At 65.7% G+C, this 26,643-nt stretch overlaps 2 protein-coding genes across 5 annotated transcripts in view; one reads left to right on the top strand and one right to left on the bottom strand.

Moving 5' to 3' along the window:
• The window catches only part of FER1L5 (fer-1 like family member 5), a 23,036-nt gene extending 1,787 nt beyond the window's left edge, over positions 1–21,249 (bottom strand). The window contains exons 1-43 of the mRNA XM_075523414.1: positions 21,017–21,249; positions 18,751–18,956; positions 18,520–18,575; positions 18,340–18,431; positions 18,150–18,258; positions 17,914–18,066; positions 17,706–17,834; positions 17,566–17,628; positions 17,329–17,485; positions 17,123–17,238; positions 16,923–17,034; positions 16,728–16,825; positions 16,576–16,644; positions 16,409–16,452; positions 16,230–16,306; positions 16,055–16,143; positions 15,857–15,970; positions 15,552–15,729; positions 15,338–15,462; positions 15,150–15,241; positions 13,529–13,715; positions 13,175–13,330; positions 12,072–12,185; positions 11,824–11,987; positions 11,611–11,725; positions 11,428–11,530; positions 11,176–11,348; positions 10,130–10,306; positions 9,057–9,171; positions 8,894–8,971; positions 8,625–8,806; positions 8,208–8,555; positions 7,476–7,625; positions 7,208–7,385; positions 6,571–6,596; positions 6,425–6,466; positions 6,223–6,345; positions 4,979–5,110; positions 4,747–4,902; positions 4,565–4,656; positions 2,717–2,887; positions 722–870; positions 506–645 (exon numbers count right to left, since the gene is read on the bottom strand). Coding sequence (XP_075379529.1) covers positions 506–645; positions 722–870; positions 2,717–2,887; positions 4,565–4,656; positions 4,747–4,902; positions 4,979–5,110; positions 6,223–6,345; positions 6,425–6,466; positions 6,571–6,596; positions 7,208–7,385; positions 7,476–7,625; positions 8,208–8,555; positions 8,625–8,806; positions 8,894–8,971; positions 9,057–9,171; positions 10,130–10,306; positions 11,176–11,348; positions 11,428–11,530; positions 11,611–11,725; positions 11,824–11,987; positions 12,072–12,185; positions 13,175–13,330; positions 13,529–13,715; positions 15,150–15,241; positions 15,338–15,462; positions 15,552–15,729; positions 15,857–15,970; positions 16,055–16,143; positions 16,230–16,306; positions 16,409–16,452; positions 16,576–16,644; positions 16,728–16,825; positions 16,923–17,034; positions 17,123–17,238; positions 17,329–17,485; positions 17,566–17,628; positions 17,706–17,834; positions 17,914–18,066; positions 18,150–18,258; positions 18,340–18,431; positions 18,520–18,575; positions 18,751–18,956; positions 21,017–21,249 — 5,583 coding nt within the window. The remainder of the gene's footprint in view (positions 1–505; positions 646–721; positions 871–2,716; positions 2,888–4,564; positions 4,657–4,746; positions 4,903–4,978; positions 5,111–6,222; positions 6,346–6,424; positions 6,467–6,570; positions 6,597–7,207; positions 7,386–7,475; positions 7,626–8,207; positions 8,556–8,624; positions 8,807–8,893; positions 8,972–9,056; positions 9,172–10,129; positions 10,307–11,175; positions 11,349–11,427; positions 11,531–11,610; positions 11,726–11,823; positions 11,988–12,071; positions 12,186–13,174; positions 13,331–13,528; positions 13,716–15,149; positions 15,242–15,337; positions 15,463–15,551; positions 15,730–15,856; positions 15,971–16,054; positions 16,144–16,229; positions 16,307–16,408; positions 16,453–16,575; positions 16,645–16,727; positions 16,826–16,922; positions 17,035–17,122; positions 17,239–17,328; positions 17,486–17,565; positions 17,629–17,705; positions 17,835–17,913; positions 18,067–18,149; positions 18,259–18,339; positions 18,432–18,519; positions 18,576–18,750; positions 18,957–21,016) is intronic.
• The window catches only part of KANSL3 (KAT8 regulatory NSL complex subunit 3), a 25,855-nt gene continuing 20,400 nt past the window's right edge, over positions 21,189–26,643 (top strand). For all 4 annotated transcript variants that reach the window (XR_012778697.1, XM_075523653.1, XM_075523655.1 and 1 more), the window contains exons 1-8: positions 21,189–21,492; positions 23,380–23,550; positions 24,338–24,428; positions 24,722–24,907; positions 25,053–25,184; positions 25,515–25,631; positions 26,215–26,316; positions 26,459–26,530. Coding sequence is in view for 3 of the 4 variants with exons in the window: in XM_075523653.1 (XP_075379768.1) it covers positions 21,248–21,492; positions 23,380–23,550; positions 24,338–24,428; positions 24,722–24,907; positions 25,053–25,184; positions 25,515–25,631; positions 26,215–26,316; positions 26,459–26,530 (1,116 nt within the window). In the remaining variant the exon portion in view is untranslated. The remainder of the gene's footprint in view (positions 21,493–23,379; positions 23,551–24,337; positions 24,429–24,721; positions 24,908–25,052; positions 25,185–25,514; positions 25,632–26,214; positions 26,317–26,458; positions 26,531–26,643) is intronic.

The following is a 26,643-nucleotide window of genomic DNA, read 5'->3' as shown; positions in this document are numbered from 1 at the left end:
GCAGGGTCCCTGTCACCCCCCCAACATCCGTCCTTGTCGCCACAGGGTCTTTGTCACCCTAGGGTCCCTGTCACCCCAGGGTCCCCATCACCCCCCTGCCCCCTAGCGTTCCTCCCTGCCCTGGGGTCCCTGTCACCCCGGGGTCCCCAAGGCAAGCCCTGGCATCCCTTCGTGCCCCAGGGTCCCCATCACCCTAGGGTCCCTCCCTGGCTGTGTCCTCGTCACCCCAGGGTCCCTGTCGAGTCTCCATCACCACTTCCCGCAGCATCGCTCCCTGCCCCGGGGTCCTTGTCACCCTGGGGTCCCCATCGCCCGCTCCCGGGGTCCCTGCCACCCCAAGGTCCTCGTCCCCTTGGCATCCCCTGATATCCCAAGGTCCCCGTCACCCTGGGGTCCCTGGCACCCCGGGGTCCCTCCCTGGCCACGTCCCTGTCATCCCAGGGTCTCCATCGCCCTCTCCCTGTCCTCGTCCCCCCCCCCCGACCCCGGGGTGCCCCGTCCCCACCTGCTCCAGCCCGGGCTGGGTGCTGTTGTAGAGGGTGCGGGTCTCGAGGTGCTCGGGGACGAGGTGACAGCCGTGGAGCACGTGCAGGGCCAGGCGCTCGCGGGGCACCCCGGGGTGCCGGTGTGCGGGGGGGCCGCTCTCTGCAAGGCCGAGCCGTCGCACCCACGGGACAGGATCCAGACAACCCCCCGCACCCCCACCCACACCCCCACCCACCGAAGTGGCTGAGGAGGAAGGTTTGGTCCCCAAAGGTGACAGCGGTGCCCTCGGCGCTGAACTCGGGTGCCGGCAGCCCCCGGGCGCGGGCGAAGTGCTCCAGTGCCCGGCTGGGGGGGAGCTGGTCCCTCCAGCGCCCAGGGCCAGCGCTGCGGGGACAGCGGGTGGGCTGGGGGCCGCGGCATCGCCCCTCCTGGGTGTCCCCTCGCTGGCCATCGCCCCCATCTCCCTGCGCCCCTCGCTGCGCCCACCCCATTCCCCTGTGCCAACCCCGTCCGCATCTTCTCGTGCCCGCTCCCGCGTACCCGCCCCACCTCCGTCCCCCTGTCCCAGCTTCGTCCCCTTGTGCCCACCCCATAACCACCTCCTCGTGCCCACCCCGTCCCCATCTCCCTGTCCCCACCCCACCTCCGTCCCCCTGTCCCAGCTTCGTCCCCTTGTGCCCACCCCATAACCACCTCCTCGTGCCCACCCCGTCCCCATCTCCCTGTCCCCACCCCACCTCCGTCCCCCTGTCCCAGCTTCGTCCCCTTGTGCCCACCCCATAACCACCTCCTCGTGCCCACCCCGTCCCCATCTCCCTGTCCCCACCCCACCTCCGTCCCCCTGTCCCAACTTCGTCCCCTTGTGCCCACCCCATAACCACCTCCTCGTGCCCATCCCTGTGCCCACCCTGTCCCCACCTCCCTGTCCCCATCCCTGTGCCCGCCCTGTCCCCATCTCCCTGTCCCCATCCCTGTGCCCATCTCCTCGTCCCCACCTCCCTGTCCCCATCCCTGTGCCCACCCTGTCCCCATCTCCCTGTGCCCACCCTGTCCCCATCTCCTTGTCCCCATCCCTGTGCCCTCCCCGTCCCCACCTCCCTGTCCCCATCCCTGTGCCCACCCCGTCCCCATCTCCCTGTCCCCATCCCTATGCCCTCCCCGTCCCCATCTCCCTGTCCCCACCCCTGTGCCCACCCCGTCCCCACCTCCCTGTCCCCATCCCTGTGCCCACCCCGTCCCCATCTCCCTGTCCCCATCCCTATGCCCTCCCCGTCCCCATCTCCCTGTCCCCATCCCTGTGCCCACCCCGTCCCCACCTCCCTGTCCCCATCCCTGTGCCCACCCCGTCCCCATCTCCTTGTCCCGATCCCTGTGCCCACCCCGTCCCCACCTCCCTGTCCCCATCCCTGTGCCCACCCTGTCCCCATCTCCTTGTCCCCATCCCTGTGCCCACCCCGTTCCCACCTCCCTGTCCCCATCCCTGTGCCCACCCCGTCCCCATCTCCCTGTCCCCATCCCTGTGCCCTCCCCGTCCCCATCTCCCTGTCCCCATCCCTGTGCCCACCCTGTCCCCATCTCCTTGTCCCCATCCCTGTGCCCTCCCCGTCCCCATCTCCCTGTCCCCATCCCTGTGCCCACCCTGTCCCCATCTCCTTGTCCCCATCCCTGTGCCCACCCTGTCCCCATCTCCCTGTTCCCATCCCTGTGCCCTCCCCGTCCCCATCTCCCTGTCCCCATCCCTATGCCCACCCCGTCCCCACCTCCCTGTCCCCATCCCTGTGCCCACCCCGTCCCCACCTCCCTGTCCCCATCCCTGTGCCCACCCCGTCCCCATCTCCCTGTCCCCATCCCTGTGCCCACCCTGTCCCCATCTCCCTGTCCCCATCCCTGTGCCCACCCTGTCCCCACCTCCCTGTCCCCATCCCTGTGCCCTCCCTGTCCCCATCCCTGTGCCCACCCTCATGTACCCCCCCGTCCCCATCTTCTGAGCATCCCTGTGCCACCCCGTTGCCCCGTGCCCACCCCATAACCACCCTCCCCGTGCCTTTCCCTCTGCCAACCCCCCCCAACCTGCTTGTGCCCCCCCTGTCCCCACCTTGTGCCCACCCCTCTGTGCCCTCTCCCTCCCCATCCCCCTGTGCCCATCCCCGTGCCCACTACCTGGGCTCAGGACCATGCACCCCGATGTCCCCAGCCCCCCCGGTGCCTTCCCCACCCCGGGGGCACCCACGTGCGGTAGAGGGTGGGCAGCCCGCAGTGGGCGCGGAAGCGGGAGAGCAGGCGGTTCTCCAGGTCGATGGTGGTGGTGCCGATCTCCTGGTCGGGTGGCAGCAGGTCATAGTCCAGCAGCGAGACCCGCAGGTCCTTCTCCAGTGGGATGGTGCCCGTCACCTCGAACAGCCTGGCAGCGAGGGTGCCATCAGCCCCGGGGACACGCCGGCGTGGGGGCTGGCACCCGCTGGCACGGGGAGTGGGGACCCATAGGCATGGGGACCTGCTGGCACAGGGACTTGGTGGCATGAGGACCTGGTGGCACGGGGACCCAGCAGCATGGGGAATGGGGCATCTGGTGGCATGGGGACCTGCTGGCATGGGGAATGGGGCATCTGGTGACACAGGGACCCATCAGCATGGGGAATGGGGCATCTGGTGACATGGGGACCCATCAGCACGGGGAGCAGGGCATCTGGTGACACGGGGACCCATCAGCATGGGGAATGGGGCATCTGGTGACATGGGGACCCAGCAGCATGGGGAATGGGGCATCTGGTGGCATGGGGACCTGCTGGCATGGGGAATGGGGCATCTGGTGACATAGGGACCCATCAGCACGAGGAGTGGGGACTCATAGGCATGGGGGCCTGTTGGCACAGGGACTTGGTGGCATGAGGACCTGGTGGCACGGGGACCCAGCAGCATGGGGAATGGGGCATCTGGTGACACGGGGACCCAGCAGCATGAGGAATGGGGCATCTGGTGACATGGGGACCCAGCAGCATGAGGAATGGGGCATCTGGTGGCATGGGGACCTGCTGGCATAGGGAATGGGGCATCTGGTGACACAGGGACCCATCAGCATGGGGAATGGGGCATCTGGTGACATGGGGACCCATCAGCACGGGGAGCGGGGCATCTGGTGACACGGGGACCCATCAGCATGGGGAATGGGGCATCTGGTGACATGGGGACCCAGCAGCATGGGGAATGGGGCATCTGGTGGCATGGGGACCTGCTGGCATGGGGAATGGGGCATCTGGTGACATAGGGACCCATCAGCACGAGGAGTGGGGACTCATAGGCATGGGGGCCTGTTGGCACAGGGACTTGGTGGCATGAGGACCTGGTGGCACGGGGACCCAGCAGCATGGGGAATGGGGCATCTGGTGGCATGGGGACCTGCTGGCATGGGGAATGGGGCATCTGGTGACACGGGGACCCATCAGCATGGGGAATGGGGCATCTGGTGACATGGGAACCTGCTGGCATGGGGAATGGGGCATCTGGTGACACGGGGACCCAACAGCATGGGGAATGGGGCACCTGGTGGCATGGGGACCTGCTGTTGTGGGGAAGGGGGACCTGGTGGCATGGGGACGTGGTGGCACGGGGACGTGGTGGCATGGGGACCTGCAGATGTTGGGAATGGGCCATTTGCTGGCACAGGGACCTGCTGTCATGGGGAAGGGGGACCTGGTGGCACAGGGACCCTCCAGCACAGGGAATGGGGACCTGCTGACATGGGGATGTGCTGGCAGAGGAACTGAGGACCTGGTGGCTCAGGAACCTTCTGGCATGGAGAATGGGGACCTGGTGACATGGGGACCCACTGGTGTGGCACCTGATGGCATGAGGACTTGCCAGCATGTGGCATGGGGACCTGGTGGCATGGGGACCTGGTGGCATGGGGATCCAGTGGCATGGCGACCCGGTGGCATAGGGACCTGGTGGCACAGGGACATGCTGACCTGGGAATGGGGCCCCACCAGCCCCCCTGGACACCTCGTCTGAGTGCCAGGACCCCCCAGCCCGGTGCCACCCCGGGGTGACAGTGCCACTGGGCCACCCGCCCTGGCCATACCTGCCAAAAACGGGCTCCAGGGTGTTGGGCACGTACTGGTCCCGCTGGCCCAGCGTCTTCGTCCCCAGCGAGACGCGGACGTAGGGGTCACACTGGCAGCAGGGAGGGGACCATCAGGGTGGCACGGGGGGGGGGGTGGGAAGGAGAGGGGACACCTGCCCAGCACCCATGGGTGGCCTTACCAGCCCGTTCCTGTCGCGGGGGGGCAGGTCGAAGGCCCGGACGACGTAGACCCGCACCAGGCACTTTTGGGGTTGGCTGGGGGGCAGCTCCTGGAAGTGGCGCGGCGGCGGGGGCACCCCGGGGTCCTCGGGCAGGGGGTAGATACGGAAGAGCCCCTGCGAGAGCCGCCTGGCCGTGCACCCCGGGGTGCCCCCGCCCCGGCTCTGGGGTCCCCCGGGGGCTCTCACCCACCTTGAACTCGCCGACGGGCACGGGGTCCTCCCCCGCCGCGGGGTGACCCCCCGGCTGGTAGAGCGGGAAGGTCTGGCAGAAATCCTGCAGCCCCTCGAATTCGGACACCGCCTCCAGCTCGCAGCTGTAGATCTGGGGAGCGGCTCCTGTCCTCGTCCTCGTCCCCATTCCCGTCCCTGTCCCCATCCCCATCTTGGTGCTTCTCCCCATCCCATCCCATCCCATCCCATCCATCCCATCCCGTCCCATCCCATCCCACCCCATCCCATCCCATCCCATCCCATCCCACCCCATCCCGTCCCATCCATCCCATCCCATCCCATCCATCCATCCCGTCCCATCCCATCCCATCCCACCCCATCCCGTCCCATCCATCCCATCCCATCCCATCCATCCCATCCCGTCCCATCCATCCCATCCCATCCATCCCATCCCGTCCCATCCCATCCATCCCATCCCATCCCATCCCATCCCATCCTGTCCCATCCATCCCATCCCACCCCATCCCGTCCCATCCATCCCATCCCATCCCATCCATCCCATCCCGTCCCATCCATCCCATCCCATCCATCCCATCCCATCCCATCCCATCCCATCCATCCCATCCCATCCCATCCTGTCCCATCCATCCCATCCCACCCCATCCTGTCCCATTCATCCCATCCATCCCACCCCATCCCATCCCATCCCATCCCATCCCATCCCATCCATCCCATCCCGTCCCATCCATCCCATGCCACCCCATCCCATCCCATCCATCCCATCCCATCCCATCCCGTCCTATCCATCCCATCCTGTCCCATCCATCCCATCCCATCCCATCCATCCCATCCCATCCCTGTCCCCTTCTTCATTCTTGACCCCATCCCATCTTCAGCCCTGTCCTGGTCCCCATCCCATCCCCTCCTTCATCACTGTCCTGTCCCTGTCCCCAGCCTGTTCCCCTCCCAATCTCCATCCCTGTCCTTGTCCCCATCCCATTTTCATCCTTGTCCCCATCCCTGTCCTGTCCCAATCCCCATCTCATCTCCATCACTGTCCCTGTCCTCATCCTGTTCCCATCCCTGACCTCATCCCTGTCCCATCTTTATCCCCATCTGTGTCCTTGTCCCCAACCATCCCTGTCCCAATCCCCTGCTTCATTCTTGTCCCCATCCTATTCCATCCCTGTCCCCGTCCCCATCCCCGGCCTCGTCCCCATCCTTGTCCCCTGTCCCCCGCTCCAGGTCCCAGGCTCTGCTCACCTTCAGTCTGTCCCTGTTGGTCCCCCGCCGGCTCTTCGCCTTGTCCCCCATGGCCGCGTAGAATTTGCTCCACCAGTCATCCTCCTCCTCATCTTCCTCCTCCTCCTCCTCCTTCTCCGCAGCCTGGTGGGGAGCAGGGTGAGGAGGGGACAGGTGGCCCTGGTAGCCCTGGTGGCCCCAGCGGCCCCGTTCTCGTGCCCACCTTGTCCGCAGCCCCTTTCTTGGCGGTGATCCTGGGCAGTATCTGCAGGGAGCAAAGGGGACTACCGGGGGAAACTGAGGCACGGAGCCGGGGGCCCCGGCGTCCAGCGGTACCGAGGTCGGGTGCCGAGGGCCTGGGGGACTCACCTGAGCTATCCTGGCCCAGGGGGCGGCTGTGGGGGGAGAGGGGCAAATAAACCATCCCGGAGGTGGGCAGCGTGGGGCAGGGATGGGGCAGGGATGGGATGGGATGGGATGGGATGGGGCAGCGATGGGGCAGGGATGGGGATGGGATGGGCAGGGATGGGGATGGAATGGGGCAGGGATGGGGCAGGAATGGGGCAGGGATGGGGCAGCGGGTACCAGGAATGGGGCAGGGATGGGGCAGGGATGGGGATGGAATGAGACAGGGATGGGGTAGGGGGGTACCAGGTATGGGGCAGGGATGGGGCAGGGGGGTACCAGGTATGGGGCAGGGATGGGGTTGGAATGAAGCAGGGATGGGGCAGGGATAGGGATGGGATGGGGCAGGGGGGTGCCAGGGATGGGGGAGGGATGGGGCAGGGGGTACCAGGGATGGGGCAGGGATGGGGCAGGGATGGGGCAGGGGGTACCAGGGATGGGGCAGGGGGTACCAGGGATGGGGCAGGGATGGGGCAGGGGGTACCAGGGATGGGGCAGGGATGGGGCAGGGATGGGGCAGGGGGTACCAGGGATGGGGCAGGGGGTACCAGGGATGGGGCAGGGATGGGGCAGGGGGTACCAGGGCTGGGCAGGGCCGTACCAGAGCCAGGCGGGGGGGTTCCGGGGCTGGGGGGCTGCCCCTCGCCGTGGGGCTGGCAGCAGTACTGCCCCAGGCCCCGCACGCAGGCCTGCCCCACCTCGGGCCGGTACCCGAAATCCCGCATGTCCAGCACCCGCAGCCGGATGGGGGGCACGTACTCCTCCTCTGCTGGCAGGTGCTGGGGCCCAGCCGCGCCGTCACCCCGGGGTGCCAACGGCAGCACCCATGGGTGGGGTGCTGCCCCCCATCCACCCCCCCCCATCCTCACCAGCGTCAGCAGGAAGGCATTGATGGGGAAATTGGGGTTGGTGGCGAGGTCGGCGATGCTGGGGGTCCGCAGCGTCTGGCCCCCGCACTGCAGCTCCAGGCTGGGCGCCCGCACGCCACCGCGCAGCCCCCGCAGCCCCCACGCCAGCACCTGGGGGGACGCCCAGCAGCTGTCACCCCCTCCCCCCCCCGGGGTCCCTCGGGTGCCCAGGGGTCAGTGGGCTGCATGCTGACGGTGCTGGTCCCCATCCTTGTCCCTGTCCCCGTCTCCATCCTGTCCTCACCTTGCCTTCCTCCCTCTGTGCCTGTCCCCATCTTCATCCCTGTCTTTGTCCCTGCTGCGTCTCCATCCCCTTCTTCATCCCTGTCCCCATCCCTGTCCTTGTCCCCATCTCATCCCCAGCCCCTTTGTCACTGTCCCTGTCCCTGTCCCCAGCCTGTTCCCCTCCCGGTCTCAGACCTTGTCCCCATCCCACCTTCATCCCTGTCCCCCTCCCTTTCCCCATCCCATCCCTGTCCCTGTCCCCAGCCTGTTCCCCGCCCGGACTTTGCCCATCCTGTCGTCATCCCTGTTCCAATCCACGTCCCTGTCCCCAGCCACCCCGTCCCCACCCCTCTCCCTGTCCTTGTCCCCATCCCCTTCTTCATCCCTGTCCCCAGCCTGTTCCCCTCCCCGTCCCCACCCTGACCCCCATCCCCACCCCTGTCCCCACCCGGGGTCCCCGGGTCCCACCTCCAGTGCCACCAGCCGCAGGAGGGGCCGGACGCCCAGGGGGACGCTGAAGACCCCCTGCCTCCACGGCGGGGTGCTGACCTGCGCCAGGGACCCATCCTGCCAGGGAGGACGATGACGATGACGATGGGACCCCATCGCCTGGGTGCCCCCCATGCCACCACCCACCCCCCCCACCCAGCCCCTCACCTCGGCGTCGTGCAGCAGCTCAAAGGCGGCCAGCAGCTCCCCGGCCGGCCCCCCCGGCCCCCCCAGCGGGTAACGCCGAAGCCGGGGGCTCCGCCGGCGCCCCACATCCAGCCAAACATCCGGGGTGCACACACTCCTCCCCAGGAAAGCACCGGCACCCTGCAAGGCATCGCTCGGGCGTGGGTTCCCCCCCCACCCGTGGGTGCCCCCCACCCCTGGGTGCCTTACCCCTCCGTCCTGGTCGAAGACCTCCACCACCACGGCGGGGGGCTCATCACGGACGCCCCGGGGGTCCCCGTACAGCAGCACCCGGTGAAAAAGCAGCGTCTGGTCCCAGAGGGGGTCCAGGGTGCCGGGCAGCACCCGGGTGCTCCGGCTGACGTGCACGAAGGAGACGTGGGCGACGGGGTCTGGGTGACAGCGACGCCGTCAGCACCCTGGGGTGCCCCATCAGGGTGGGGGCCTGGGGCCGGGGCCGGGGGGGGGGGGGTCCCCACCTGCGGTGGCCTTGGTGCCGCGGGGTGCCAGCTCCAGCGCCTGGAAGAGGTAGCAGCGGAGCTGGAAGAAGTGGGGCTCTGCGGGAGAGGCAGGGGCTGGCAGGGGGCCGGGACCCCCGGCCTGTGCCCGTCCCGTCCCCCCCCCGCGTCCCCCGGGGCTCACGCTGGAAGGTGCAGAGGATGAAGGGCAGGGGCTGCGGCGGGGGGGCCCGGGAGGAGCCCCGTGCCTGCCGCTGTGCCGCAGCCGGCTCGTCCTCCTCGGCCGGCTCCTCCGCGCCCTGCGGCGGGGTGCGATGTGGGGTGGGGGGGTCCCCCTGGCCCTGCAGTCCCCCGGCCCCGCATCCCGCTGCCCCACGTCCTGCTGCCCCAGCATCACTCCATCCCCACATCCCTCCATCCATCCCCCCGTCCCTCCTCCCTCCCTCCCTCCATCTCTCCATCTCTCCATCTCTCCATCCCTCCTTCCCTGCATCCCTCCATCCCTCTGTCCCTCCATCCCTCATCCCTCCCTCCCTCCCTCCCTCCATCCCTCATCCCTCCATCCCTCTGTCCCTCCATCCCTCATCCCTCCCTCCCTCCCTCCATCCCTCATCCCTCCATCCCCTCATCCCTCTGTCCCTCCTTCCTCCCTCCCTCCAAATCTCCATCTCTCCATCTCTCCATCTCTCCATCCTTCCTTCCCTGCATCCCTCCATCCCTCTGTCCCTCCATCCCTCATCCCTCCCTCCCTCCCTCCATCCCTCATCCCTCCATCCCTCTGTCCCTCTGTCCCTTCATCCCTCATCCCTCCCTCCCTCCACCCTTCATCCCTGTCCCTGCATCCCTCCCTCCCTCCCTCCATGTCTCCATCCCTCCTTCCCTGCATCCGTCCATCCTCTGTCCCTGCATCCCTGCATTCCTCCACCCTTCATCCCTGTCCCTCCCTCCATCCCTCCGTCCCTCCTTCCCTGGGTCCCTCCATCCCTCCACCCTTCATCCCTGTCCCTCCATCCCTCCCTCCATCCAATCCATCCCCTCATCCCCCATCCCTCCATCCCTCTGTCCCTCCATCCCTCTGTCCCTCTGTCCCTCCATCCCTCATCCCTCATCCCTCCCTCTCTCCCTCCCTCCCTCCCTCTCTCCCTGCATTCCTCCCTCCCTCCCTCCGTCCCCCCATCCCTCCACGCCGCCCTCCCTCCCCGTACCCCCGGCACCCCCGGTGCCCCCCAGCCCAGCTCCCCCCCGCTGCTCTCCTACCGGGGAGCCCTCCAGGAGGAAGAGGGGTGCCACGGGCGGGGGCTGCACGGGCACCATGCCTCGGTGCCAGCGGCGCCGTCGGCACGCGTCGCCTGCCCGGGGCTGGAGGTGGAAGCGGCAGCCCCAGAGGGACCCATATTCCCAGGCCTCGGCCCCCGCCGCCGCCTCGGGGCTGTGCTGCGGGGACACGGGGCACGGCGTGGCGTGGGGACGGCGTGGCATGGGGGGCATGGCGTGGGGATGGCGTGGCATGGGGACGGCGTGGCGTGGGGACGGTGTGGCGTGGGGACGGCGTGGCATGGGGATGGCGCGGCATGGGGACGGCATGGCGTGGGGATGGTGTGGTATGGGGGGCATGGCATGGGGACGGCGTGGCGTGGGGACGGCGTGGCATGGGGATGCCATGGCATGGGGACGGTGTGGCGTGGGGACGGCGTGGCGTGGGGATGCCGTGGCATGGGGACAGCATGGCGTGGGGACAGTGTGGCGTGGGGACGGCATGGCGTGGGGATGGCGTGGCATGGGGACGGCGTGGCGTGGGGATGCCATGGCATGGGGGGCATGGGGGAGGCGTAGCATGGGGACGGCGTGGTGTGGGGACGGCGTGGCATGGGGGCGGCGTGGCGTGGCACAAGGGGATGGATGGACAGGGCTGCTCACACCAGTGTACTGGTGGGCAAAGGCCTGTCCCTGCCACCCCATCCCTGCCACCCCTGGCCCTGTCACCCCCGTCCCTGTCACCCCCATCCCTGCCACCCCATCCCTGCCACCCCTGACCCTGTCACCCCCGGCCCTGCCACCCCCATCCCTGCCACCCCATCCCTGTCACCCCATCCCTGTCACCCCATCCCTGCCACCCCATCCCTGTCACCCCCGGCCCTGTCACCCCCGTCCCTGCTTCTCCATCCCTGCCACCCCACCCTGCCATCCCCATCCCTGCCACCCCCATCCCTGCCACCCCATCCCTGCCACCCCATCCTGCCCCCCCCGTCCCTGCCACCCTCGTCCCCACTGCCCCGTCCCCACCGCCCTGTCCCCGTCCCCACCGCCCCGACCAGCCGGAGGAAGGCGGCCACGTCCTGCTCCCGGCCCTGGGCACCGGGGTCCCTGCGGCGGGTGCGCAGCCAGCGCCGGCGCCGATGCGTGTGGTACGTCTTCTCGGCGGCGTGCCACGCTGGTGGGGGGCTGCCGGGGGCCGCGCTCGCCCCGTACTCCCAACCTGCGGCACCCAGGTTGTCCTCGCCACCGCCACCACCCGCCCACCCGTCCCGGGGTGCCCGGTGGGGACACCCACTCACCGGCCTCATCCACGGCCCCCGTCACGTCCACCCTCCAGCCGTCGGCGACGTGCCAACCTTGGGGACACGCCACCTCCTCCTTGGGCGGCACCGCCGCGCCGCTCTGCAAAACCGGGCGAGAGCTGAGCCCTGACGCGCTCGTGTCACCCCGCCGCTGGCACCCCCACACCGTCACCCGCTCACGGCATCGGTGCTGGCTACGGCAGCGGGTCCCCACTCCCCGCCGAGCCGCCGGCTCTCGTTCTCGTAGACCTCCTCCAGCACCTCGCCCACGTTGGTCTCCGTGTCCAGCAGCAGGCTGGGGACAAGGGGACAACGCTGGTGTCACCCTCCCCGAGGTCCCCGAGGTCCCCGAGGTGGCAGGGTGGGTGTCGCCACCCGTCCCGCGGCACTCACCGCCGCTGGGGCTCCACGGTCCAGGGTCCGTCCCAGCGCCAGCCCTTGGGGGGCCGGATCCTGTGGCGGGGGAGCCCCGCTTTGCCGGCGCTGTCGGAGAAGCCGGGGCGCCCCAGCAGCCCCCGGGGACCCCACTTGCCCAACAGCTTGGTCTGGTTTTCGTACTGGGAGGGGGGGGGGCACGTGGGGTTGAGGGGGGCTGGGGGGGGGGGGGCACCCCGGGGTGGCCCCCCCGCCCGAGGGCTCACCGTCTCGGCGTAGACGCGCAGGGTGCCCTCGAGGTGCCGCGGCAGGTCCCCGCTGTCGGCCACCCGACCCAGCCACAGACGCAGCCGGAGCTGGGCACGGATGTCCCCGGAGCCCTGCGGCCCACGGTGTGGGGGGGGGCGTGGGGGGGCCCGGGGGGGATGGGGGAGGGATACAGAGGGGACATGGAGGGGACGTGGAGGGGGACATGGAACAGACATGGAGAAGGTCTGGAAGGGACAGAGGAGGGACACAGAGGGGACGTGGAGGGGATGTGGAGGGGACACAGAGGGGACACAGAAGGGACGTGGAGGGGACATGGAGGGGACACAGAGGGGACACAGAAGGGACGTGGAGGGGATGTGGAGGGGACGTGGGGGGATACAAGGGGGACATGGAGGGGACATGGAGGGGATGTGGAGGGGACACAGAGGGGACATGGAGGGGACATGGAGGGGATGTGGAGGGGATGTGGAGGGGACACAGAGGGGACATGGAGGGGATGTGGAGGGGACACAGAGGGGACACAGAGGGGACGTGGAGGGGACATGGAGGGGACACAGAAGGGACGTGGAGGGGATGTGGAGGGGACACAGAGGGGACGTGGAGGGGATGTGGAGGGGACATGGGGGGATACAAGGGGGACATGGAGGGGATGTGGAGGGGACACAGAGGGGACATGGAGGGGATGTGGAGGGGATGTGGAGGGGACACAGAGGGGACACAGAGGGGACGTGGAGGGGACACAAGGGGGATGTGGAGAGGACATGGAGGGGACACAGAGGGGACACAGAGGGGACGTGGAGGGGACACAAAGGGGACGTGGAGGGGACATGGAGGGGACACAGAGGGGACACAGAGGGGACGTGGAGGGGACACAAAGGGGACGTGGAGGGGACATGGAGGGGACACAGAGGGGACACAAAGGGGACGTGGAGGGGGTGTGTTGGGGATGTAGAGGGGACATAGGGGGACATGGAGCAGACAGAGAAGATCTAGAGGGGACACAGAGAGGACACAGAGGGGACATGGAGGGGACATGGATGGGACACAGGGAACACGGAGGGGACACAGAGGTGACAGGGAGGGGACGTGGGGTGCCTACCTCCAGGAAGAGGGTCTGGATCCGGCCACAGAGACTGCCGCAGGCGCCAGGGCCGCTCCGGGAGAACATGAGGTCGGGCGCGGGGACGCGGGCGCAGGCCACCCGCCGCTCCCCCCGCAGCAGCCACAGCAGCACGTCGGGCACACCGGCCTGCGGCTGCGGGGACAGAGAGAGGGAGAGACAGACCGGCGGGCTGAGACCGGCCACAACTCATCACAGCGAGTCAGGCACACCGGCCTGCGGCTGTGGGGACAGAGAGAGAGAGGGGGAGAGAGAGAGACCGGTGGGCTGAGACCGGCCACAACTCATCACAGCGATGACCCACACCCAACACCCCCCAGCCCTGGCCCCCACCTCGACAGCCAGGGCGGCCACACGTCCCAGCCAGCCCTCGGCCACCGGCAGCAACGCGTCCCAGCCGGCCCTCGGCGGCACTGCCACCGCCGCCGCCACGTGCCGGAGGAGGTGAAGACGGGCGGCCCGGAGGTGGGCGTCCAGCGGCGTGGGGGTGGGCTGCGCCTCCAGCTGGGGCAGAGCCCGCCTGCAAACACCCCCCCCCCCCAAATGCTCCATTTTCCCCCAAAATGCCCCGTTTCCCCCCCCAGTTGCCCTGTTTTTCCCCAAAACGCTTTGTTTCCCCCCCAAATGCCCTGTTTCCCCCACAAAAGTTTCCCCCCAAATTGTCCTGTTGTCCCCCCAAATGCCCCATTTTGCCCCCAATTGCCGCATTCCCCCCAAATGCCCCGTTTCCCCCCCAAATGTCCCCTTTTCACCCCAAATACCCCATTTTCCCCCCATTTGCCCCGTTTTCCTCCCCTCCAAATGCCCTTTTCCTCCAAAATGCCCTGGTTTGCCCCCAAATATCCCATTTCCCCCCAATTGCCCCGTTTCCCCCCAAATGTCCCATTTTCCCCCAAATGTCCCATTTCCCCCCAAAATGCCCCATTTCCCCCCCACTTTCACTTTTTCCCTCCAAATGTCCCATTGTCCTCTAAAATTCCTCACTTTTCCCCCAAATGGCCCATTTCCCCCCCAAATGCCCCATTTCCCCCCCAATATCCTGTTTGCCCCCCAATTACCCTGTTTCCGCCCCAAATGCCCCATTTCCCCCCCAATTGCCCCATTCCCCCCCAAATACCCCATTCCCCCCAATTGCCCCATTTCCCCCCCAAATGCCCCATTTCCCCCCTAATATCCTGTTTGCCCCCCCAATTACCCTGTTTCCCCCCCAATGCCCCCATTTCCCCCCCAAATACCCCATTTCCCCCCAAAATGCCCCATTCCCCCCCCATTGTCCCATTTCCCCCCCAAATGCCCCATTCCCCCCCCCACTGCCCCCTTTTCCCCCCAAATGTCCCATTGTCCTCTAAAATCCCTCACTTTTCCCCCAAATGCTCCGTTTCCCCCCCAAATGCCCCGTTTCCCCCCCCATTGTCCCATTTTCCCCTGAAATGCCCCATTTCCCCCCCAATATCCTGTTTGCCCCCCCAATTACCCTGTTTCCCCCCAATGCCCCCATTTCCCCCCCAAATACCCCATTCCCCCCCCAATGCCCCCATTTCCCCCCCAAATACCCCATTTCCCCCCAAAATGCCCCATTCCCCCCCCATTGTCCCATTTCCCCCCCAAATACCCCATTTCCCCCCAAATGCCCCATTCCCCCCCCCACTGCCCCCTTTCCCCCCCAAATGTCCCATTGTCCGCTAAAATCCCTCACTTTTCCCCCAAACGCCCCGTTTCCCCCCCAAACGCCCCGTTTCCCCCCCAATTGTCCCATTTTCCCCTGAAATGCCCCATTTCCCCCCCCAAACGCCCCATTTCCCCCCCCAAATCCTGTTCCCCCCCCTCCCAGTGTCCCCATTTCCCCCCCCCAATACCCCCAAACGCCGCTCGGCAGGCCCAGGGGTCCCCCCCCCAGCATCCCAGCACCCACCGCCTTGGGACACCCAAGACCCCCGGGGCCCCCCCCGCTCACCCGCAGTCCTGCGCCAGCTGGCGCAGCAGCCTCCTGCCGACGTCCCCCCCGGCGTCCCCCCGGGCGTCCCGCAGCTCCGCCACGTTCCTCTCCTGCAAAGGTGTCCCCAAACCCAATCCCAACCTGGGGCGTGTGTGTGTGTGTGTGGGGGGTGTCACATCCCACCCCCGTCACCCATGGGTGCTCACCAACCGCCGGCACATGGCACGCAGGAGGTTTAGGGCGTCCCAACGGTGACCGGCGTCCTCCCAGGATGAGGTGACAGCCGCCACCGGCTTGTCACCGTACCAGGGCAGGTAGTGATAGCGGTTGCCTGTATCCGGAGGGCACTGAGCATCCCATGGGACACCCCAGGGTGCCACCCTTGTGTGTGTGTGTGTCCCCCCCCAGCATCCCGCTCACCGTCAAAGAGGGGACAACCGTGCGGGGTGACGGAGGCGGCCGGCTTGCAGGTGACATCGCCCGCGTCCCCATAATTACCAAGGCTGAGCTCGAAGCGCAGGAGCTCGGGGCCGGCTGGCACCATGGTGGCCGAATAAAAGACCCCGCACAGTCCGAACCGGCGGCGAGGCAAGTGGCGCTGCGGCAAGAAAACCGAAAAAAAAAAAAAAGGCTAAAATACCCCCAAAATACTCAAATGGCACTAAAAAAAAAAAAAAAAAAAGACCCTGGGGGGGTGACATGGCACCGTGTCCCCGTGTCCCCACCTGCACCCGGGCGACGTCCTCGGGGGAGATGGTGTCTCGCTGGCGCCCGTCCGGGGTCCCCGTGAGGGTGCTGAGCTCCAGCAGCACCCGGCCGCGATAAGCCACCCCGGTGTCCTGTCGAATAAGGGGGGGGGGGGGTGGCTGGGTGTCATCGTCCCCCCCAAAATGGGTGCTGTCCCCACCCTGCCACCCACTCACGGTGCTGGGTGTCCTGCCAGGATCCGGCCGGGGACCGTAGAAGGGGAGGAAGCTGGGTCCGAAGCAGGGTAAGAAGCCGGGGGTCCCCTCTGGGAACGAAAAAGGGGGTTCAGTGGGGGAAAAGGGGGGGGTCTGGGTGCTGGGGACCCCCCACCCAAGGGTGGCCCCCGCTCACCCTCAAGCTCGGCACCGGCGGAGGAGATTTGGGAGAGGTGGAGGGTGGCGGTGCCCAGGACCTTGCCGCCGCGGGACCTATGGGTGGGCAGTGAAAGCGGTGGTGGGGTCCCCCAAAGCCAGGGGGGATCCCCCAAATCCGGGGGGGATCCCCCAAAAGGGGGGGTGTCCCCCACTTACCCGCCGAGGATGGCCAGCTGGATCTCATCACAGATGGGGGGCAGCTGTGGAGAGAAAAAAAAGCGGGGGGGGGGGATGTGTTGAAACGGGGGTGCCCCCCATTTTGGGGGTCCCCCTGCTTTGGAGGGGGGTGCAGGACGCGTGCCGGGGCTGGGGGGGCACCTTACCCTCAGGGGGAAGAAGAAGACCTCGTTCCACGCCGGGTTGGCGTCGGGGGGCATCACCCGGGTGCGGAGCTGCGTTGGGCAGAGCCATCAGCACCCCCCCCCCACGCGGGATCCGGCCACCCCCCCCCCCACGCCCCCCCCCCGGCACCCACCGTCCTGCCGGCAAAGCTGACCCGCACCGCCGCTGCCACGAAGCCCCGCTTGCCGCCGGCCAGCAGCACCGAGGGGAGGCATGGCCGAGCCGGCTCTGCTGCACCGGGGATGGGGAGAGGTGGGTGGAGGGGGGGGGTCCCCCAGATCCACTCACACACCCCCCCCCGCCCCCCCAAAACCCACCCGGTGCCCACCCTGCGGCAGGTCCTCGGCGCGGTAAATGCGGAGCCGGAGCGTGGCGGCGCACGGCGGTGGCCGCAGCAGGTTGGCCTCCACGTCCTCGTCCCCCGCCGGCTCCTCCTGCTCCTTGGGTGGGGGTGTGGAAAAATGGGGACCCCCCCCGCCTCCTCCTTTTTTTTGGGGGGGTACTGGGGAGGACGGGGGGGGTACTCACCGGCACCGGCTCGCCGGCGCGGAGGACGGCCAGGCTGACGCGGAGGTACCCCCAGGACCCGGCGTCGGGGCGGTGGGGATGCTGCAGGCTCAGCCACTTCCAGCTCAGGCTGCGTCCTGGCACGGCGGGAGACCCCGGCGTCACCCCGATGTCACCCCGATGTCACCCCGGTGTCACCCCGGTGTCACCCCGACCCTCTCGCCTACCCGGTGCCCGGTAGACGGTGCCGACGTCCAGCTGCGGGGATGGCAAAGGGGGTGAGGGTGGCCGAACCGCGGCGTGACGCCCCATTCCCGAGCCGCCGTCCCTCACCTGGAAGACGCCGATGACAGCTTTGGCGCGGGTGGCCCGTGAGTCCAGCACCTGTGACAAGGGGGGGACACGGTGTCAGCGGCCACCCCGCTGTCCCTGTCCCCGCCGGTGCCACCGATCCCCCCCCCGACCTGGATGCGGATGGGCTCCGCCGCCAGCTGGGCGGGCGTCCGGTGGAAATTTTGGCAAAACACCTAGAAAACGGGCAAAAGGGGGTGAGGGCGGGGTGAGGGGACACCGGCGGGTCCCCGTGTCCCCTCCCCGGGGTCACCTCGTTGTAGTAGGGGTTGTTCCCCGCCCGGATCCTGGTCCTGAAGCGGTGCTGGCCGATGAGGACCGTCACCACCGGCTTGATGTCATTGCCCTGGAGCTGGTGGCCCTCGATGACCCTCACCCGTACCTATGGGGCAGGTGGTGACGCGGTGGCCGTCAGATGGGACGTCACCCCCCGGGTGCCACCACGCCCATGGGTGCCGTACCTGGAAATCCTCTTTCCTCCCTGCCGGGGGCTTGCCGGGGCGGTGGGGTGTCCCCGGTGACACCGCTGGTGGTGGCACCCGTCCTTGCAGGGGGACCGCGGTGTCCCCGGCCGTGCCACGGGGAACGTAGGAGCAGCGGAGGGTGACGGTGCACTGCGAAGGGACGGGTGGCACCCCAGACCGTGCCTGGTGGCACCCTGGGGTGCTGCTGGGTGGGCGCATGGGTGGGTGCTCACCCCCGTGGGCTGTCCCCTGGGGTCCAGCAGCGGGACGTGACTGAGGGCCAGCGGCAGCCCAGGGTCGGCCACCAACCGGTCCAGTGACACCATGGTGGCACCCAGGTCCCTGCGGGGACAGGGGGACACGGTGAGGGTGGTCATGCCAGGGGTGGTCCCCCTGGGGTGCCCACCCATGGGTGCTACTCACCCCCGGGGTGCTGGCTGGCCCCAGTGCCGGAGGCGCAGGGTCAGGCTGGCCGTGGGGTGCAGGGGACGTGTGCCCAGTGGCCATGCCAGCGTCTGGGGGAGGTGACAAGGGGTTAATGGGGTGACCCGAGTGTCCCCATGCCACCGCGGGCCACCGCGGGCCACCCTGGGGTCACCTCACCTCGTTCCAGGTGGGGCTGCGCTCCTCCGGCACCACCCGGGTGCTCCTGGGGACGCCTGGGGAGGGGACGGGAGGGTGGTGGCACATCAGGGTGGGGACATCGGGGTGCAAGGGGAAGGCTGTCACTGTCCCCACGGGCGGGGACGGCCGTCACTGTCCCCAGGCATGGCTGGCACCCTCCCGTCCCACGGGGATGGCCACCGCAGTGTCCCCCCTTGTACCCAGCGGTACCTCTGAAGCGGGCGGACACGTGCACGCCGGGCCCGGAGCCGGTGGCCCCGGGGATGTGGGCGCTGGCCACCAGCAGCCGCAGCATGGCCGTGTCCCCGGGCCACCGTGCCGTGGAGGTGGCTGTCACCGAGGCACTGCCACCGTGGCGCCGGGACGCGTTCTGGAACGGCACCGTGGTGGGGACAGGGCAGGGACCGTTGCCTTGGCTTGGTGGGTGTCACCGTGTCACCGCCTGCCCGTGTCACCGGGTACCTGTGTCCCTGTGTGCCCGTGTCCCTATGTCACCGTGTGCCCGTGTCTGTCAGCACCCACGTCACTGTGTCCCTGTGTCCACCTGTACCCACGTCCACGTGCACCCGTGTCTGTGTGTCACGCTGTCCCTGTGTCACCATGCCCGTGTGTCCCTGCGTCTGCTTGTACCTGTGGCACTGTGCCCATGGGTCCCCGTGTCCCCGTGTCACTGCGTCCCCATGTCCATGTGTCCCTATGTCCTTGTGTCACCTCATCCCCGTCTCCGTGTCTATATGTCCCCATGTCCGTGTGTCCCCACGTCCTCATGTCATTGCTTTCCCATGTCCATATGTCCCCATGTCACTGCTTTCCCATGTCCGTGTGTCCCCACGTCCTCATGTCATTGCTTTCCCATGTCCGTATGTCCCCATGTCACTGCTTCCCCATGTCTGTGTGTCCCCACGTCCTTGTGTCACCACATCCCCATGTCCCCGTGTCCATATGTCCCCATGTCACTGCTTCCCCATGTCCGTGTGTCCCTATGTCCCCATGTCCATGTGTCCCCATGGCACTACATTCCCGTTTCTGTGTGTCCCTGTGTCCCTCTGTCACTGCATCCCCATGACCAGGTGTCCCCATGTCCTTGTGTCACTGCATCCCCATGTCCCCATGTCCATGTGTCCCCATGTCACTGAATCCCCATATCTGTGTGTCCCCATGTCCCCACGTCACTGCTTCCCCACATCCCCGTGTCCCCATGTGCATATGTCCCCATGTCACTGCATCCCCATGTCCATGTGTCCCCATGTCCCCATTTCACTGCTTCCCCATGTCCACATGTCCACGTGTCCCCATGTCACTGCATCCCCATGTCCGTGTGTCACCATGTCCCCACGTCACTGCTTCCCCATGTCCATGTGTCCCTATGCCCCCATGTCCCTGTGTCCCCATGCCACCGCATCCCCATGTCCACGTGTCCCCATGTCCACGTGTCCGCACGTCACCATCGCATCCCCATGTCCGTGTGTCCCTATGTCCCCATGTCCATGTGTCCCCATGTCCCTGTGCCACCGCATCCCCATGTCCCTGTGTCCCCGTGTCCACATGTCCCCACGTCACCGCATCCCCACCTCTGTGTGTCCCTATGCCCCCATGTCCCTGTGTCCCCATGCCACCGCATCCCCATGTCCACGTGTCCCCATGTCCACGTGTCCACATGTCACCCATCGCATCCCCATGTCCGTGTGTCCCTATGTCCCCATGTCCATGTGTCCCCATGTCCCCGTGTCCCCGTGTCCACATGTCCCCACGTCACTGCATCCCCATGTCCGTGTGTCCCTATGCCCCCATGTCCCTGTGTCCCCATGCCACCGCATCCCCATGTCCACGTGTCCCCATGTCCACGTGTCCGCACGTCACCATCGCACCCCCATGTCCGTGTGTCCCTATGTCCCCATGTCCCTGTGTCCCCATGCCACCGCATCCCCATGTCCACGTGTCCCCATGTCCACGTGTCCGCACGTCACCATCGCATCCCCATGTCCGTGTGTCCCTATGTCCCCATGTCCATGTGTCCCCATGTCCCCGTGCCACCGCATCCCCATGTCCCTGTGTCCCCGTGTCCACATGTCCCCACGTCACTGCATCCCCATGTCCGTGTGTCCCTATGCCCCCATGTCCCTGTGTCCCCATGCCACCGCATCCCCATGTCCACATGTCCCCATGTCCACGTGTCCGCACGTCACCCATCGCACCCCCATGTCCGTGTGTCCCTATGTCCCCATGTCCATGTGTCCCCATGTCCCCGTGCCACTGCATCCCCATGTCCCTGTGTCCCCGTGTCCCTGTGCCACCGCATCCCCACGTCCATGTGTCCCTATGTCCCCATGTCCCCACGTCACCGCATCCCCATGTCCCCGTGTCCACATGTCCCCACGTCACCGCATCCCCACCTCTGTGTCCCTATGTCCCCATGTCCCTGTGTCCCTATAGCACTGAGTCCCCATATCCGCCTGTCCCCATGTCCCCACGTCACCGCCTCCCCACGCCCGCCCGGCCCCGTTCCCCGTTCACACACTCCGCTCCGTATTCCGCTCTCCGCGCTTTGACTCCGCCCCGCTCCGCTCCCCTGAAATCCAGTCTCCGCGGTTTACCGCCCCGCCGCGTCGCGCATGCGCCGGCCACGCCCCCTTCGGGGGCGTGGCCGGCGCATGCGCGACGCGGCGGGCCGGGCGCGGCGGGATGCGTCGCGGGGGGCGATAGGGCCATGTCGCAACGCGGAGGGGACCGCGATCGCGACCGGGAGCGCGATCGCGACCGGGAGCTTCAGTGGTCGGCGCGGAGGATGGGGACGTCGTTGCTACTGCAGCTGTCGGTCCACGAGCGGGAGCTGGACCTGGTCTGCCTGGACCACAGCTACGCCAAACCCTGGAGCGCCCACCCCGACGCCAGCGCCGCTCGTCCCACCCGCATGCTCTTCCTCACACCGCGGCGGCAGCCCGGCACCGCCCTGTGAGCCCGGGAACGGGGGTTGTGGGGGGAGTGGGGGGCTGAAAGGCCTGTGTGGGGCCTGTGGAGCGGGGAGGGGGGGGAGGAGGTCCTGTGGGGCAGAGGGGCCTTTGGGGGGGTTGGGGGGTCCAGAGAGGTCTGTGGGGAGGGTCCTGTGGGACAGAGGGGCCTATGTGGGGGCTGGGGGGGTGCTGTGGGGCAGAGGGGCCTATGTGGGGGCTGGGGGTGGGGCTGTGTGGGGGTCTTTTGGGGCAGAGGGGCCTATGTGGGGGCTGGGGGGGTCCTGAGGGGCTTGTGGGGGAGTCTTGTGGGGCAGAGGGACCTGTGTGGGGGCCGGGGGGTCCTGTGGGGCAGAGGGGCCTTTGCGGGGCTGGGGGGTCCAGAGAGGTCTGTGTGGAGGGTCCTGTGGGACAGAGGGGCCTATGTGGGGGCCGGGGGGGTCCTGTGGGGCAGAGGGGCCTTTGGTGGGATTGGAGGGTCCAGAGAGGCCTGTGGGGTGGGTGGGGGAGGTCCTGTAGGGCAGAGGGGCCTATATGGGGGTTGGGGGATCCAGAGGGGCCTGTGTGGAGGGTCCTGTGGGGCAGAGGGGCCTGTGTGGGGGCCGGGGGGGTCCTGTGGGGCAGAGGAGCCTATGTAGGGGCTGGGGGGGTACTGAGGGGCAGAGGGGCCTTTGTGGGGGTTGGGGGGGCCCTGAGGGGCTTGTGAGGGGGTCCTGTGGGCAGAAGGGCCTTTGTGAGGGTTTGGGGGTCCAGAGGGGCCTGTGGGGCTGAGAGACCTATGTGGGGGCTGGAGGGGTGGTACTGGGGGGCCTGTGGGGAGGAGTGTGGGGGGGGAGGCCTGTGAGGTGACAGTGTGGGGCTGGGGGGTCTGTGAGGGGAGAGTGTGAGGCCTGTGGGGTTGAGGGGCCTATATGGGGGTTGGGGGGTCCAGAGGGGCCTGTGGGGCAGGTGGGGGAGGTCCTGTGTGGCTGAGGGATCTATGGGGGGGCTACTGTGAGGGGCCTGTAGGGGGGAGGCCTGTGAGGTGACGTTGTGGGGCTGAGGGGTCTGTGAGGGGAGAGTGTGAGGCCTGTGGGGCAGGGGGGAGTCTTGTGGGGCTGAGGGGCCTGTGTGAGGGCTGGGGGGCATCCTGAGGGGCCTGTGGGGCAGAGGGGCCTATGTGGGAGCTGGGGGGGGGTCCTGAGGGACGTGGAGGAGGTCCTGTGGGGCTGAGGGGCCTATATGGGGGCTGGGGGGGGTACTGAGGGGCCTGTGGGGCAGGGGGGGAGGCCTGTGAGGTGACAGTGTGGGGCTGGGGGGTTTGTGAGGGGAGAGTATGAGGCCTGTGGGGCAGGTGGGGGAGGTCCTGCGGGGCTGAGGGGCCTGTGTGAGGGCTGGAGGAGGTCCTGAGGGGTCTGTGAGGGGAGAGTGTGGGGCTGGGGGTCTGTGAGGGGAAAGCGTGGGGGGTGGGGCATCCCGTGGGGCTGGTGGTGGGGGAGAGGGTAGGCTGGGGAGAGTGGAGCAGGTTTGGGGATCCGTGGGGAGCAGTATGGGCTGTGGGAAGGCATGGGGGCTGAGCTGGGGGTCTCGGCAGCTTGGGGACGGGCTCGGGGCTGGTTTCACAGCCTTGGGGTTGGGGCGGGAAGGGGGGCTGTGGCCAGGCCTCAATGGTTTGCTGTAGGGTCAGGGTGTGGGGCTGGGCCTGGGGTCACGGGTGAGTTTGGGGTGAGGGATGGGAGTGCGCTCAGGGCTGCAGCTCAAGGGCTTGGTCTTGGGGTTCAGGGGGCTGCCTGGGCTCAGAACGGGAATAACAAGATACCTGGTTATGAAGCTCAACGGACTTTTCGTTGCAAAGCACGGCAGACCCCAAGGCGAGCGATCCCCTTCTCTAAAGCGTAATTATTCCTGACAGTGAAGCAGATATCCCCATCGACGTCGAGACGGTGACGCCCACGCCCGTGCCGCTCTATGACAACCAGAAGGCGCGCAGCGTGATGAACGAGTGCGAGCGCCACGTGATGTTCGCTCGCACGGATGCTGACGCCCCTCCGCCGCCGGACGACTGGGAGGAACACGTCAACAGGTAGGGTGGGGATAGCCGAGAAAAGGAATTCGGGCACTAAACAGCCACCCGTTGCGTGGTGTGGTTTTCTTTTTTTTTTTTAGTGTGACTTAATACGTAGTGATGTTCCTGAACTGAATAATGTTCAAAGAAAATAAATTCTTGTGTCCAGATTCCTTGTCTGCCTGCTGTGAAAGCTGTCAGATTTAATGGTAGAGGCTGGCTCAGCTGTTGAACCTCTCCCACACGCTTCATGTGAAGCTCTCTCCTCTGTTCGGAGGAGGTTGGGGCAGTGAGCTGGCAGGTTACACGTAGATCCTCAATTCGGCCATATTCCAATGTCAAAAATTAAAAATGAGGCTATGCATAAATTCCACCCTATTAAAAACCCTCCTTGTAACTGTAGTCAAGCCAATTCACAGTCTTGATGTTACGAGGAATGGAGGTTTTTTTTCTGGACAGTTTGTCTGAGAAACGTGGCGATAACCTATGCTAAAAGGAGCGATTATTTTGGTTTTATTTATTGCTTCTGCTCTTCTCTTGCCTTTCTGATACCTGGACCTTCACCAACACACCCTAGTGACACTTAAAACCCGGTGTTTTTTATTGAACCGTCTTCTAACTTAAATCCCCAGTAGCGAAACTCGCTTTGTCCATAGCTGTAAATCGGTTCTTGAGGCTGCAGCCGCAGCCGATGCCCAGCGGTGCTGCCGACTGCCTTTGGGAACGGGCAGCAGCTTGCAGGACCTGGATGTAACAGTACGTTACCTGGATGTAACCTACGTTCCCTCTCTGGTTTTCTCGACAGGACGGGTTGGACGATGGCCCAGAACAAGCTATTTAATAAGATTCACAAAGCGCTGCAGTCCGACAGGCTGGCTCGCTTAGCTAACGAAGGGGTAAGGTCTTTTACTCCCTATTTCACTTTCCAGCAGAGTCACTGCCTGTGTGTGTTTATCAGTCTTTCCTAGCAAAGCCCGATTGAGTCAAGATGAAAGTCTTGGCCTGTGGGGTTTGTAGCCTTAAAAAACAGGCAGCTCTGGGCTTGTTTGAGGCACGATTTTGTCCTCACTGCGAGGATGCTGGTCTTTGCTTGCTGCCAGAGGACTTTGGGCTGCCCAAGCCAATACTTTCCTGTGGTGCGTGCTTGATTTTTCCCGTAACTGTTTCTTTTTAATTACCTGGCTTTTAGGCTTGCAACGAGCCAGTCTTGAGGAGGATAGCGGTGGACAAATGTGCTCGGAGAGTCCGCCAAGCTCTGGCTAGTGTGAACTGGGACACCAAGCTGATCCAGTGGCTTCACACGACGTTAGTGGAAACCCTCAGTTTGCCAGTGCTGGCTGCTTACTTGGATGCTCTGCAAACGCTTAAAGGAAAGGTGATAAAAGCAGTGAAAGACTTTGCTATCACTTATAATGTTCTCCCTTTGCAAAGCTCGTTAAAGGAAGCTGATGGAGTTTTTGTCCTTTTTCTTTGGAGTGGCTGTGTGTGTTTTCTCAGTCCTTTCTGGCCTCTGGTTTCAGATCCCCACCCTGATCGACAGGATGCTGCTCTCCTCTACCGCGAAGACGGGGGCGGCGGGTGCCGAGGCTCTGTCTCTGCTGCTGAAGAGACCTTGGGACCCAGCAGTGGGTGTCTTGTCACATAATAAACCAGTGAGTACCTCTTGGGGCTTGCAGGGAGCGAGAGGCTGGTCTCACATCAGCTTTATTCTTCCCATCCTTCTGCTGTCCTCTTCCTTCCGCCTCTGTCTTGCTACCTGGGCTCTTTTCCTCCTGCTTTAGACTTGCTCAATGAGGGGGACTCCTTCTGTTGGACTCATTCCCCCTGTACTATCCCGAGGTAGCTTTGGCTGGGGAAAATGGGATCAATTAATGAGCTACTACGCGAGATCCCTCCTGCTTCGTTGTGCGTGCCAGGCTGGGCAGCGAGGTCTCGGGCAGGGAAGTTGCTTTCCCTTACGTGTCTCTTGTTGAACTCTGTAGAGCAAATTGCCTGGTTCCCCCCTCATCCTGATCGCTTCCTCTGGACCCTCCAACTCCATGTTCCCCACTTCTCGACGGCACCGATTCTGGCAGTCGCAGCTTTCCTGCTTGGGAAAGGTTCGTATAGTTGGGTTTGAAAGGAGGGAAGTTCAAACTAGACTGCTGCTGCTGAGCTTGTTTTTGTAAGCCGGCGGTGCACCAAAATACTTGCTTGAGCTGAAAGCAGAGGCTGGCATCTGCCACCCGCAGCATTTACCATTTGAGATGCTGCACCGGGGATGAAGTTGCCCAAATCCGATGCATTTGGGGTCTCTTGCTGGCCAAAGTCATCCATCACCCAGCAGTTTAGATTGTATCATTACTGTTATTAAGGATTGATGAGTCTTCCGGTAGGAAGAGGTTGAGGAAAGAGACTACAGGTTACCTTAGTCCTCTGCCTGGATACAGAGCTGCTCACGTGCCTTTAACGTGGTAGATATACTGGGTGTATAGGAGCGAGGTGAGTAGCAGAGGTTGCCTCTGGGGGGAATTCTCTATTTTCTCTGCTTTTAGTGGCTAGAAGGGAATCCTGGGGGAAAGAGGGAGAGAGAAAGTGCAAGTTCATGCATAAACTGGGTTCCAGTCCGTGCTAATTGTTGTTGGTACCTGCTGTCCCCACTAATGCCTTTGTTATTTATCGATCTTTCATTTCAAACCGCAGGTGATTCCCATCGCCACCCACCTGTTGAACAACGGCAGCGGGGTGGGAGTGTTGCAGTGTCTGGAACACATGATCGGGGCGGTGAGGGGCAAAGTGGCGGAGGTAAGTGAGAGCGACGAGCGTTTGGGGGAGCCTTTGCTGCTCCCTTCAAGCTTTTCACCTTGCCTGTAAGTGCTGTGCCACCCCAGTGCGTTGTCCCATTGTCTGTCCCTCTTCTCCATCCATGTCTTTTTTTGTCCTTTAGATTCACAGCCACTTCTCTCACAAGCCGATCATCCTGATCGGGTGGAACACGGGTGCCTTGGTGGCCTGTCACGTAAGTACCCGGTTCCTTCGCATCTTCTCAGAGCCTGCTTGACAGCTTCAGTTCAGAGTTAGATTTGAATTACTGTTGCGTTTAAGGGTCTGCCGGGGTTCTTCTTGTCCCTT

Source organism: Mycteria americana, chromosome 23 (assembly GCF_035582795.1).
Source record: "Mycteria americana isolate JAX WOST 10 ecotype Jacksonville Zoo and Gardens chromosome 23, USCA_MyAme_1.0, whole genome shotgun sequence".
Taxonomy (NCBI): Eukaryota; Metazoa; Chordata; class Aves; order Ciconiiformes; family Ciconiidae; genus Mycteria; species Mycteria americana.
The sequence above is the reverse complement of the archived record's forward strand: the minus strand, read 5'-3'. Positions and strand labels throughout refer to the sequence as shown.